General features: G+C 41.7%; 1 protein-coding gene across 1 annotated transcript in view; it reads right to left on the bottom strand.

Annotated features, from left to right (window-relative positions):
- Nucleotides 1–13916, bottom strand: part of LOC104148556 (sodium channel protein type 5 subunit alpha) — a 216933-nt gene that overhangs the window by 59676 nt on the left and 143341 nt on the right. The window contains exon 18 of the mRNA XM_068934177.1: nt 579–737. Coding sequence (XP_068790278.1) covers nt 579–737 — 159 coding nt within the window. The remainder of the gene's footprint in view (nt 1–578; nt 738–13916) is intronic.

Below are 13916 nucleotides of genomic sequence, written 5' to 3'. Positions count from 1 at the left end.
AATAAAGGTAAATATGCACATATTGAGCACATATGAGTGAGCTATACTTTGGCTAATATCAAATGAATGACACCGAGGCTTACTATTTGGGTTACTATCTTCATGTCAGCTACTTAAATTTTTGCAACTTTCTCGGGTCTACTGTGCTAACAAAAAAAAAAAAAGTAATCTAATATAGTTAACAGATGTCCTCGAGAGAAAGCGAGGTATAGATCTGCAAAGTCAGCAGATGCCACTCTTAGAGCTACTTTTCCGGGAAAAAAATGTGTACATTTGTTCCTAAAGTGAGACGGTTAATGTTGTAGATTAATTTGTGGTTTTATTCAAAACTTCTTGGAACCCCATTTAAAATATCTGAATTTATAATGTACATTTTCCAAGCTTTCCAATTTTTTTATAATGACAAAATCTTCTCTCCTTGGATAAAACTGTAATACCTACTGGCACTGTTGCTGTCCTTCCACTCGACAAGCATTTATTTTTACCAGGCATAAACCCCATACAAATCTGTGACATGCACTATCGAGCTTGTGCTATGGATTGCATGCAGTATCAGGTAGGAAAGTTGTTTCTGTTACCTCTTTTTGCCCTACTGGAGGTGGTGGCTCAGCCTTCGACTGTTTATCCACGTGCAACTCACTTAACTCTTCACAAATCTCAGAGTTTTGACTCCGGACGCCTGGGCTTTGGCATCGCTGCCCCCTCAGCTGCAGCTGTTTTTCCTGCTGGAAATAATCCTAGATGGGTTTATTTTCTTTTTCTTTGATAGCACGCTTATTTCCTAAGGAGAACTCCCCAGCTAGAAGAGAAAATACCCTGGACTATATGTGTCAGGGAACGATATCTTAAGGAAAAATGGCAAGCAACAAGATTACACCAGCTTATGCTGTAACTTTTGAGGTTTAGCAACTGGATATGTCACGTTATCTGGCTGTAAAAAAGGAAAAAAAATAGGCTAGCTTTTTTTCTGAGATATTGTTGCTAGGGGGAAAAGTTGTCCTGCAATATCCACTTTCAATCTGTTTTTGAGAGACAGGTTTTCTCCATTGACCCAAGGAAAACAGAAAAGTGCTTGCAGTTCAGTCAAACAATCGAGGGGCGTACTCTAAAGTCACGCGATCAGGCAGCAATATTCACAGTCATGGCTGGAGAAGAAAAGTAAGAGCGCAATACCCAGTGCTGTGCTACGAGTCGGCTCTGAACGGGGTGGAAGAAACATCCAGAAAAGACAAGATACGTGTTGAAGAGGAGGAAAACCCACAGCACACAGGAAAAGATAAAAGCTATCTAAAAATAGAAGATGTGGAAAAATTGCAGGTAAACACTTAGACATATGCTAGTCCTATTCATTTAAGACTTCTTTGACACCCGCTGCTATCAGGGGGACTTAACCACAGGTGGAAAAGAGAGCACACTCTTAAGCACTTTACTAAAAAGGGACGGACTACGCAACCAGGGCGATATCTTTTTCTGCAGACACATCTGACCAGACCCACCGCTCACGGGGGCGAGTGGCGCCATTAAATCCAGCCACTTCTTCCTGGGGCGGCGATTATCGCTGCTGAGCTCCCTAGACGGGCCCACAGGACTAACGGCAGCGGAGAGGCTGTTTGCTGGGCTGGTCCCCCACGTTTGGGGGCCAAGGTTCGCTGCTGGTGTAAATCAGTTTGGCTTTATCGATTCACTCCAGAGAGGGATTTCTGTGAAAACGCCGTAGCTCATCAGAGCGTTACCATCGCTCATGTCGTTACTAGCGCCGCTACTAAAATATTAATAAAACTCAAGCTGATTTCAAAGGGTTGCGCTGAATTGCTTACAGAAGGGCTTCCATGCTGAGAAAAAAATTACAAGCATAACAGGATTTCAATAATAATTATTTGAACCTATTTAACTTTCACTTGTCCACCTTTTTTTTTTTTTTTTTGGCTTGACTGACATTCAAAGTTACTCACGTATTACGAGAGTTTCCCTTCCCTAGGGAGCCACAGCCTCCCTGCCTCAGCTCTAAAGCCACATCACCGCAGGAAGTCCCAGAAGAGGTACCAAGAGCAGAAAAACACTTTATTCCAAATATAACTATCTGAAATAACAGATGACACGAAGGAAGCAGTTGGTTAAGCAAATTGCTCTCTGTGTAAATACTTTCAGACTGTCAGGTTTGTACCAATCCTTTCAAATGTCGTTCTGTGTTTCTAGCAAATTAATTTAAAATTAAATTACTCATTTCCTGCTTCAGAGGGCATGTGCTCTAAAATATATTCTAACTTTAATAAATTAAATTATGCATGTCCAAGCCTGTATCCTCTGCATAAGAATGCATTACATACAATTTCCAGGCACAGTTTAGCACTGACATTCACAGGCCAAAGATCACTCCATAATCACGGGGTCCCGGTTCTCTCCCCGTCAAAAAGTTACACTCTTTAAAGCATATCTTTGGAAACAGTGTAATATTCAGGGGAGAGGCTAATGTGGGAAGCACAGTGTACACAAGGCGCTCAGCCATAAACGTTTTTTTTTTTTTTTTAATGCAATGTGCATACAACTTAGTCCCAAGTAATCTTAATGGCAGGGTATTGGTTATAGCACTAAAACAACAGAAACAATTGTTTCATGTTAAAAGTGCCGTGCAATCTGGGGTGACGTTTCAAGCTCATCTGCGCAGAAAGGCTGTGCGCTCATACTCATTAGAAACTACGCAGCTCAGGAGAACAGACTGTGTAATTCAGTTGATCTGAAGGAATATTCAAGTTGTTAAGTAAATTATTGCACTGAAGAGCTAAGGTGGAATCAAATACAAACCTGACACCCATTCTCTCCTGAGTAACCCCTTTGTGTGGCTCCAAGGTCCAGGAACACGTTCCTAGAGACTGAGCTCCAGGAAACGTAGATTCAGCCATTTCCCAGAAATCACGCTTGCACAAAGTACTCAACTAGACGATGTTAATTAGTGCTGATGACATATATCCTGGTAAATTATCCGAGAGGGACAAAATGTCCATGTGCTGGGGCAATGAATCTGTTCATCACCACGTGTTTTCAAATTTGCCCTGCAAATTTATAAGGTGGGAGAAAACCCCTAGCAAAAACAGACCCATCGACAGATTCTGCTTTTATAGGGTCATCCCGAAAGGAGTGCTGGGGAATCAATGGTGTTCCCGGAAACAGCTGATGCCAGCCCTGCCAAACCACTCTCATGGGATGAAGCAGTCTCTGTTCCAGCACGCAGCAGCAGCAGACTGGCACAGACCTGTCTGTGGTGAGGTGTATTTGTTTTATTTTGTTTAACTTTGGACTGTTTGCTTTTTTTCTGATTCCAGATGATTCGTTCTCCTGGCAGCTACGATGGTAGGTTTGCCTCCTGTAAAGCTCCCCACCGTGGGTGGTTTCTGTAATTTGTTTTTAATTTTCGTATCAAGTGCCATGTTGCCAAGGCAATACACATTATGTTAATATTTATCAATTCATTTGTTTTCATAACTGATAAAGTGAAAACATACAGCAGTACAAAAACTTCGTGCATATAAATGGCGGGTTGGGAGCCTGGGATAGAAGTCAGCTCCTCTGGAGCATATGCTAAAAGTTTGCTCACCCCTATTCTGGTCTGGGCCGTCAAGAGAGGTGATGTGCTAACACTGTATTAGTAATTAGCACATTGACGAGGATGGACCCGGAGTTGTGCCCTTGCATGCTGCAGGTCAGTTATAGCACCAGAAAAACAGCGACCATCGCTTCAGATTGAAAATAGAGCATAATCTGGGTGACATCTCAAGTGTGTTTGTGCAGGGACCCACATACTTGTTTGCTGACACAAATAAATACAAAGGCTCCACACTGCGTTCTGCCTCTGAAAAGCACAGATCGGCTAATTGTTTCAGGCTCAAATGGGGATTAGTGCAAATGCCTGTCCTTTGGAAAGAGGACTTGCTGTTGGCAAAACAAGACAAATACCTGTCATCAGCATGGATTCGCTTTATTCCTTCCCCATGGAAATATCATTTTTTCCATCATGCGCAAACAAATTTAGAACGACGATCCAATGCCCTATCTTTCAGATGGTGATCAACTCAAATGGATTCTCTTGACACTTCACTCACTATCTAGATCACGACCCTTGCTGGTAACATTTGTTCCCTGATTCCCTGGCTTCGGCTGTTGTGAGAAAGAAGTGCAAAGCCTTTGATAGCAGGAAGCTTCCTCTTCCAAGCAGGTGGGGAGGTAAGAAATGGGAACTGGCTCCAGAGCCCGTGCCCCCCACAACTGTCACTGCTAAGCCAGCAAGATAGCATAAAGGATGTGGCAGGATAAACTTATTTTAACTTATTTTCTGAGGCGGAAGGGGCATGCTCTGACTCTGATGAGAGAGTACAACCGCAGACTGCCCTTTACTCAGTTCATGGTGCAATGGGAAGCTTCATCTCTGTGTATCTTCTCTACTTCCCAGCTGGCTCATGGGTTCCCGTGTCTCCCTGAAGACCTATTTTGAGAGATTTTAGGGTCTGTGGTCACTTTTCAGGAATGAGCTGGTCAGGACCTATGGACTGCAACGTCTTTCCAGGTGCAGACTCAATGGAGAGGCATGGTGGAGGTCTCCTCAACTAGAAATCTCCATGCCCTGGATCACATGACACATTTGTCCGTGCAAGTGAGGTGGCCCTGCTTTACCCCGGGAGACCGTTCGTCAGAAGACACATCGCCAGCAGATCAGGCAACAGTAACAGCGCCGCTTTAGCCATTCTTAGATGGCCGGCACCACGAATTTGAGCCTCTTGGAGGAACCCAGCTCAATATAGAAGCAATTAGTCCTTTAATAGCAGGCGACGTATTTTAATCTGCAAGGCTTCCCATAGCCAGTTTTGGAATATGAAAAACAGAACAGGAATCTAAAAAGCTTTTCATGTATAGCAAACACGGTTCAGCAGCATAACATATGTAGTTACGAGAGGACTGTTTACTCTGCAAAGTAATTGTTGATATCTATGTTCCTCCTTGCAGACAGCTATGGATTTCATAAAATTACCATGCCTGGTAGCAATTGGCATACTTTCTCAGCAACAGTTTGCATCTAGTAACTGGCACCCTTCCTCTGCGAAGAAGCCAAGAAGTAAATGATCACGAAAATTGAACTGTTTATATCCTACCTCTACAGAAGGGGAGAAGCGAGCAGATTGCAATGCTGCTGAAATATAGCAAAGCTTGCATTACTGCCTGTGCGGCACCTGTTTCTTATGTAAAGTAAATAGGAGACTACAATCTGCAGAGCTGCCAGGCCGACAACTTTCAGATATGCTGAATTCACTCTTTTTGAAAAGCCTTGAAAAATCTGCATTAAAACCGGAGAGAAGTAAATAACCATGAACCAGGGAAATGAATTGTGGGTTCTCATTACCCGAACAGATCATTTATGATCCTGGTTCTCCTCTTTCACGAGTAAATGTAAATCCTTGCAGCGCCAATAAAATCAGTGGTTTTATCTTTCTGCATGTTTAGCATGAGAAGAAAAATCACCAAATATATCTGGAAAATCCCTTTGCTTCCTTAATATGAGAATGGGAAGATTAATATCACTCATGCTGCTGGGAATAAAGGGGGGGCTGGTATGCAGCTGTCAGTTTTAAGCATGCACATTTGAGAATCTTTCCACTCCTATTTGAAGAATTACTCCTCTAATGTGGGGTTGCTACTACTCAGTTTAATGAGAAATCCATGGAAAAGCTGGAGCAATATCACTCCACACGGGCAGGTCCGCAGTGAAGACACAAGGAGAATTCATGCTACACTCTGTTTGTTTAAAAATGCATTTCATTAGCAGATAACACCATTCACAATACCCTGATGTAAAGTGTGTGAGGTCCTGCCTTGAGTCTGCAGCACAGACCAACAGTAAGCATGCACATAACTTAGGAACCGCAAATACATTAGAGGGGGGCAGGAAAAAAGTCTAGAACTGATTAGGTGAGAATGGGTGTCCCTGCTCTCCACCCTCCGCCGCCAAGCCCGTCATTGCACTTTAACAGCAATGACTGGACATCAGACGAAGTTGGCCCATTGGTTTTGTCCAGTTTTGCAGAGTTTATCCACCCCTCTCTCTCCTCCCTCTCTCCGTTCACCTGTGTGAAAGCCAGCAAAAACCCTGGTGCTAAAGGAGTAGTAAAGCATAGTCAGAATTAGAAGGTGCTGGCCATATGTGCCACGGGATACCTTTTTTTTTTTTTATATTTTTCTTAATGTTACAGGCTTAATAGGGACCCATTTATAAAAAACAAAATCAATAACATATGCCTGCAGAAAAGCAACGTAGACAGATTAGGTTAGACACAACAGTCTCCGGGTTCAGAAAGAGCACATCCTTGTAACCCAGTTCCCCGTGAATGTACCAGTAAACAAAATTATAACCTTAATTTGGAAATCTACGATTCCCAAGAGAGTTTTCAGCTGTGCAATCGTCTGTCAGAGTTAATGCCATCGTAGTCAGGGCAGTTATTAGTCTGAACTTACACCTATGTAGCTAAATACAGAACTTGCCCTGGTGAACCTAGGAAATACTTTTTCCCTGAAAGTCATAGGGTATTTGAAAACAAAGTCCACTATTGGTTCTAAAAGATAATGTATTTTATGAGTTCTTAGCTGAATAAAGCAACCAAAATCTGTTCCTTAAACTTCAGAACGGCTAAAGCTGGCCAGAAACAGCCACTGCTCAGCAGAAGGTGTTAAGAGCCAAAACTGCTCTGGTACCAGCCTGTCCCATTATGTTTTCATCCCGATTAAAGGTGAACTAAAATTTCCCTGGACAAACATCATCGCGGCCACTAACGGCTGGTCTCTGCACAAATTCTGGATGCTTTGCCAAGTGTCTTTCCTCAAGAAAGGAAACAACAGTTTAGCAGTGCTCCGTATCTGACTAATCCAGAGCATCTTAAGAGGTTGATCTTTGGCCATGGAGGAGCAGAGCGCATTAATACTAACGGCTTGGTCCTTGCTCGTCTAAGATTTTTTCACACACTGGGCAACACGCTGCCCATAATAAAGCACAGATTCATTATTCTGAGGGTTCAGTTTTAAAATCAGTCTAAGTGGGAGAACTTGGCAAAAAGATGTACTGCCAAAGTTAATTTAGCCTGTTATCAATTCAAAAGGCTTAAATAGGCAGTGAAAGTGTTTCGTAAGTGTTCATTGTTCAGAGTTCAAACTAATACCTTCTGCTAAATTGCATTTTGAAGTTTAATCACACTCTACTTCATGTTTCTTTTGGTAATTGGGATCTCTCCATCATATAATGCGAAGAATTCAAACAAACGAGCTCCTCTGATGGAAGTTAAAATTTTGGAAGTTTGCCTCAAAGTGCAGTGTGCTTTGAGAGGGAGCCTGAAATAACCACAGATCTTTTCACCCAAATAAGGCATTAACATTGTGATCACTAAGGAAGTCTCATATAGTTACATGCAATAGCGAAAAACCAAGTTACAGGGTTTTAGATGCCATTATTTTAATTTTTTTTAATTTTGGACGATAATCAAGGGGAGCAATTACAGCTGCCCTGCACGCGCACGTGCTCACTGTCTCACTTGGCTTAGGAGCCGTTTGGTAACTGGCTGTTGTTCATTTTGTCCAAAATGTTAAGTGTCGGCACTTTCTTTACCAAAGGGAGAAACAGTGAAAAATGTTCATTTCTGAGCAGTGTTTTGCTCCAGGGAGGGATACGGATACTGGGAAATGGCACCCAGTAGACTGTGACTGACGCGTAGTCCAAGGTCTGGGCACTTGTCCAAATGTATGTTGTCAAGTCCGTTATGCCTGATATCAGTGCTTTCAATGCCAGACTTTTTTTTTCTCTTTCTTTCCTCCATCAGCTCCCTGTGTTTCCTGGACCTTAGGCATTATGCTGCGGAGAAATATATTTCCCTGGCGCTGTGTACTGAACGAGCACCCTAAAACCTTTGTTAGCAGAGTGACTGCTCTAATCACGTCAGCAGAGGTCTGACATCGAGTCTTCTCGCTCTGCCGTATCATACCGAAGTAAAAAAAAAAATACGAATGTCCTTATATATGTAAAAGCAAAGGCAAACATGTAGTTGGTGTAAATCCACCAGTGTGGTTAACAGTTCTTTTATTCTAGCGGTCTTGCTGCTCTTCTTTCTGACATGATAAATACAGACATGTTATATTTCACTGCTAAAAATAATTAGCCCATAATTGAGGCCTATGCAGTTTTCAACAAACGCAAAGCAAAACAGGCAATTTAAAAAGGGAGAAACCCAGGTAAACTATGCAACTGCCTGTACAACATATAATAATAATAATGAAAAAAACTACGATCTTACTCAATGATCAGAAAAATATTAGCCCAAATAAAGCTGTCAGCTGGAATGTTGTAAGATATATTGTGTACTGCATGCAGGTGTACACATGGGCTCACTCTCCTGCCAGTAAAAACTGGGGAGTAATCAACTGACTTCAAAGGTATTTTATCTAGGTGCACTAAAAGAGAGTTTTCTCCCACAGACTGGAACAGAAAACAACAGGAATATAAATATTACTTGAAAGGGTATTACCCTTCCTGACAATAAGGTGTATTTCCTGCAGCAAAAGGCTGAAATTAATGCACCCCATCAAATAAGCGTACGACTTCATGGTATCTCTGATTTATAGGCTTAGAATTATTAGGGACATGAGACATTTTCACAAATAATTTTATATCAAAATCTTTATGCACTGGCATTTTAAGAGTAATTTTCAATAATTTCCATTATACTTACGTCAACCTGGAAGAATGCCACTGACTTTTACATAGTTACTGCAGTTTTAGAGACAAGTCTGCAATCCATAGAAATTAACAATAACATTTTTACCAAATAAAAAGGAACCAGATGTGGGTCCAGATGCGCATGGTGAAGTCTTTATTACCTGGGACATTTAATTATTTTTTCTATCTTGCGAGTTACGTAGCATAGGGAAAACAAAGCATATAGGCTCCTTGCAGAAACTATTGGTTGAAGATTTTGACTCTATGTTATAAGAAAGCTAAAAACCTGATGATTCTAATGGTCCTGTCTGACCTTGAAATTATTAAGCTGTTACTGATGTTGGAAATGGCAAAAAAACTCTCAAATGAAACCAAGTCACTGGATGTTGCATTTGGTGGACTCAGGCAGAGATATATCTGAGAGGAGAACTGGTGATCAGGACAATACGTGAATGCGAGCAAGAGAGCAAGGAGCTTCCTGGAGCAATGAATAAATCAGTGGGTGTGCAAAATCCTGGGCTCTCTATGTGGGTTCAGGCTCAACCCTTCCTGAAATCATTGCAGAGATGCTGCTCCACCACAGAGGAGAGTTGGAAGAGCGCACTGAGATAGCGCAGCGGTGCAGGTGGGACGCTAGCATGATCTCCGACTGCTTTGCAGACTCAGGAGGGCACAAATCAGCCACGGTGGGAGCTGGAATCCATCCGCAGCAAAACGAGAAGGCAGCGCTCCAGCGGGGCGTGCGCCTGGTGCGGGGGAAACCTGTGAGAAGCTGCAAAGCGGTCCGTCATGGCAGCAGGCAGCGAGCACTTTCCATATGACCCAATTAGCCACTCCATCGTAACAAATCAATAATGGCATTTTCTGAAGACAAGCAGGCAAGCGCTGCTGCCTCGGCATTGCGCTGTGCCTGAAAATACAAAGGTGTTATCTCAGAGGAACACGGCATCCGTGTCTGGCTTTGTCACTGCAGAAAGGGCGAATGTGACATGTCTTTCACATCACTGTGGCCAAAAGCCACCAGCCACCACAGTGTGGATTTTCTTCTCGGTAGCCTGCTATAGATAGATCAAGGTGACTGCAGTAGTTTGTCGAAGACAGCACAGGTAGTAATTATATTTAAGAAGGGAGAGGATGCAATAACATCCCTATTGGGTTAATTTGAACAGAAGGAAAAGTTCAGAGTCTCTTCTGAGGTTGTGCTAAAGACATTTGCCAACTGTAGGAACTTGAGAAACACTGTCATCAATACAGAAGAGGATCCAAATGTCCTGCAGAAAGACCCGGATGCTTTGAGGCCTGGAGTAATAGAGAGAGGATGCAGTTCTATGGTATAAACGCATGACACTGTCCTCTGGGGACTGATTCAGGATGTCAGCCCAGGATTAGCGTTACTTTGGAACCTCACTGCAGTCTAAAACGCGATCTCTCTGAACCACAAAGCAGCAGAGCTGTGAAAAAAGCACTCACGGTTCTAGGCTATACCTGTGGACACCTTGAAGGTTAAGCAACAGTAAAGCAGGAAGTTTGAAGATTTAGGTTTTATGCTTGCATATATAATGCAAAAGGTGAGAACCACTCTGATGTCTGAAACCTTCCATATAGCTAGATTGCAGGTAAGGTCTGGTAGGACCCAGTAAGTCAAGTGGATTGAACTTTGCACACTGTATTGTCCCATCACTTTACTGTCTCCCCAACCTGGTCCATACTCCTTCAGAAAACTGAAATTTGATGTCATATCTAAAAAAAAATTGTCTTTACAAGCAATTACAAAAACTCTACAAAGGCTCAAGAAATTATCCGCTATTTAATGATTTAGAAAGCCAAAAGAAGAATGCAAAACATTCTTGAAAAGATGCAGTCAGAGTGTTGCTGTGGTTGCTGCTGAGCTTTTGGGGTTTGTTTTCCTGCTAGGAAAATCTACTTTTGGAATTCTACGTCTCAAAGGCACTGGAAAAACAGAAGATAGTTTTTACATAAAAGAAGATTATTTGGACACCAAGTATTTCTGAAATATGACTGAATGGATGATAAAGCAGCGATTGCTCTCGCTGTCATTTTGAGGATAAACTTATCTTCAAATCACTAATGTGGAAGAAATCTCTTCCTTGTGAACCGACAGAGAGAAAATACTTGCATCATGAGCGGGTCAAGGAGGGTGGTTAGTCTCGTAAAGACCTAAGCAAAAATGGTGCAGTTACAGGCATCTACACACAGACTGGATAATAAAGACAAATGAATTAAGTTCAAGGTAGTCCTTTCCCATGTCCTCTGCTAGGCCTCAGTCTCACTCTTCTGCCAGCTTCTTGCACCTGCACTGACTTTTATGGTTCAGCATTTTTTTGGATCCTTTTCCCAAACGTGTGGGCTACAAGCATGTGTCTCCCAGCTCTTTGAGCTGGCAGAACATCTCACATCTCAGTAATCAAAGGAGATTAAGAAGCTATCAGGTGGGCTCGCTCCTTCAAAACTCTCTCAATGACAGTGCCACACATTGGTAGCTTTCAGGAAGACGGCTGCTGCCGGTGTGAGCTTTGATATTAGAAACAGCAACTGAAATTTAAACTTGGAAATTTCTATTACACTGACGAATGTCGTGTAATGAGAAGGGTTTCTCATCTTCTGAAATTTCAGACTACTGTGTGTTACACTGCAGGTCCCACTCCTCTTAACTACAAGAGCTTGCTTTAGAGTTGTCTTGTGACTTTTCCGGAGGAGCTCAGCCTTGGTACAGGAGCTGTAAGCTGAACTGGTCATCACCCTAAAATACCCCATCGGTATCAACAGTTTTGTAGTTCTGCCTCAGGCCATTTTTCCTTCAGCCTCTCAAATGGCTGAGGCTGGATTGACATGAGCACCTGATGAGCAGAATATGGTCCAGGGTACTTCAGCTGATAGAAAATCAGAGGCAAATACGTCAAATCCTATGCATTGCATAGGATTAGGGGTTAATCAAATGGCTTCACAGTATATTTTTAACGTGTTTGATACACGGAGAAAATACTTTAATACCTTGCACTTAACATTCTCTGCGCTCCATCAAAAATGCCTTCCTCACTCTGAAGAGTATCTCCGGGGACTCTGCAGCGGACAACAGACTTCAGTACTGCAAGCGAGAACCTGCAGAGCCATAGGTTTCCCTGTCATGGCTGTTACGCAGGAACTTTAATTAAATAATAGTGTCGTACATTTCCTTTTTACCTCTTTCCACATGTAATTGCACCAAAACCTACATGCATGAGGAGGCAGGCAGGTTCTGGCAATACTGCCAAATTACTGCTGAATTCCAGGTCAGCTAACAGCTTTAAAGTGAAGCAGGACACATTTTCTTCTCCTGAGAAGTAAATATACATACAGATTTTCCTTGCACATGCTAAAATATTTAAATATGTAAAAATATGGATGATAATTAGGGGAAAGTTAGAATAGATTTGAATGTTTAACGTACCCTTGGTAGTTCTTGTTTCATTTATGTATGATGCCCTGTACACTGAAAGATACTTCACCATAACTGTGCCCTTTCAGCGCAATCATGTAAATTTTGCTCTCGTTTCCCTTGTTCTTCCTTGGCATGCTCTGCCACAGTCATCGTAGCAGTCCTGGAGCGAAGGAGGTAGGAACTACTGTCGAGTCGGGGTACCACAGAATTAGAGCTCTCGAGAGCGAGCGGGTAAAGTTTATTCCACGCTGTCCCACACAGCTGCCTTTGATACATAGGTTAGCACATTGCAATGCCCAGAGCTCAAAATTCAGTGAACTGGCATTTAATACTGAACCCCAGGTGACATAATTTCTTCTTTAGTAACCTCTGTGCTGATCAAGACGGGTGTTTGTGCACATAGGAAGCACGTGTCTTTGGAAGAGGCATCATTAAAAATTACAGGTCTTTGAACTGTTCAGGATCTGCTTCCTCATGGCCCTTCACCTTATTGAGCTGTTTACACCAGTTCAAATTTCTTAGGATTTTGCAGGAAAGCAAACACAAAGCTCATCACACAATCATCACTTCTGCTGTTGAGCGTCTTCCTTTTTTTTTTTTTTTTTTAAAACTATGCCCATGTTTTCCGACTCTTTTATTTGGCACCCTTTCATGTGGACACATTTTCCCCACTAGAAACTTCATAAAACTGATTGCTAGATATATGAACTTGCTTCTTGTTTGCGCCTTTTCAGCGGTAGACCCCAAGGGCCTGCGGATAAAGGTTGAAAACCGTTGATCAGGGCTATGCAAAAGGGAAGAGCAGTGACCTGCAGCAGCTGTTTGTCAAAGCCTGGAAAATACTAGTGACAAGGTTAATTAATTTATTCCTCAGCTCCTTTCCTTCTATTTAATGCACATGTTAGCTGTAAAATGCATTCCAGTAAAACAGTTGATTTCCCTGTGTGCTTCTGAACCATATTATGCTTCTGTTAATCATGCTTCTTAGCACTGATTGAAAGTTCTTCAAGGAAAAAAATTGACACTGGAAAAGGTTATTTTACTGCAATCCAAACATTTGTGGTAAAATGACAATGTTAATGTTTATTGAAAATTTCTTGAAAAGATGCAATGTGAAAACTAAATATTTCATTTTGATTCTCCTATTTGGCTTCAGTTTTTCCTGTTTTGTTTCATTATTAATCCTTGATTTTTATATTATATATAATAATGCTTCAACATTATTGAAACACTTTGAAGAAATTTTCTTAATATTTTCAGATCAAATTTTGTTCAGAATATTCTATTTCATTAAAATGCTGATCTTTTTAAAATTAATTCTTTCCCTCACAACTCTAATATATCTCACTAAAGGTCTGATCCCACATTTTCTTGCTCTATAAAATAAAATGGACTGCTACCTGTCCCGTTTACTAATACACATGCCACACACCTACAAGCAAACATCGGACATTTAATTGGAAATCCACAGTTCAATGTTTTTCAAGACACTGTAGCCTGTAACTCCAAAACTTTCCATGTACCAAGCTACAGTTTAGCTTGCAATTGTGAATATTTCTATTTATCTTGAGGAACGATGAATGCAATGGTACTGCGCGTACACACACACACACACACACAGACTTCCTTATTCCCAGGACCCTTGCAAGCAAAACTGCAACGAAGCTTTCTTTTACATTATATAGGGAAAAAAAAAAAAAGAATTTTTACTAATGTGACCCTCTGCCAGACGTA

This window comes from Struthio camelus, chromosome 2 (assembly GCF_040807025.1).
Source record: "Struthio camelus isolate bStrCam1 chromosome 2, bStrCam1.hap1, whole genome shotgun sequence".
In the NCBI taxonomy this organism is placed as follows: domain Eukaryota; kingdom Metazoa; phylum Chordata; class Aves; order Struthioniformes; family Struthionidae; genus Struthio; species Struthio camelus.
This window is presented reverse-complemented; position numbering and strand designations above follow the sequence as displayed.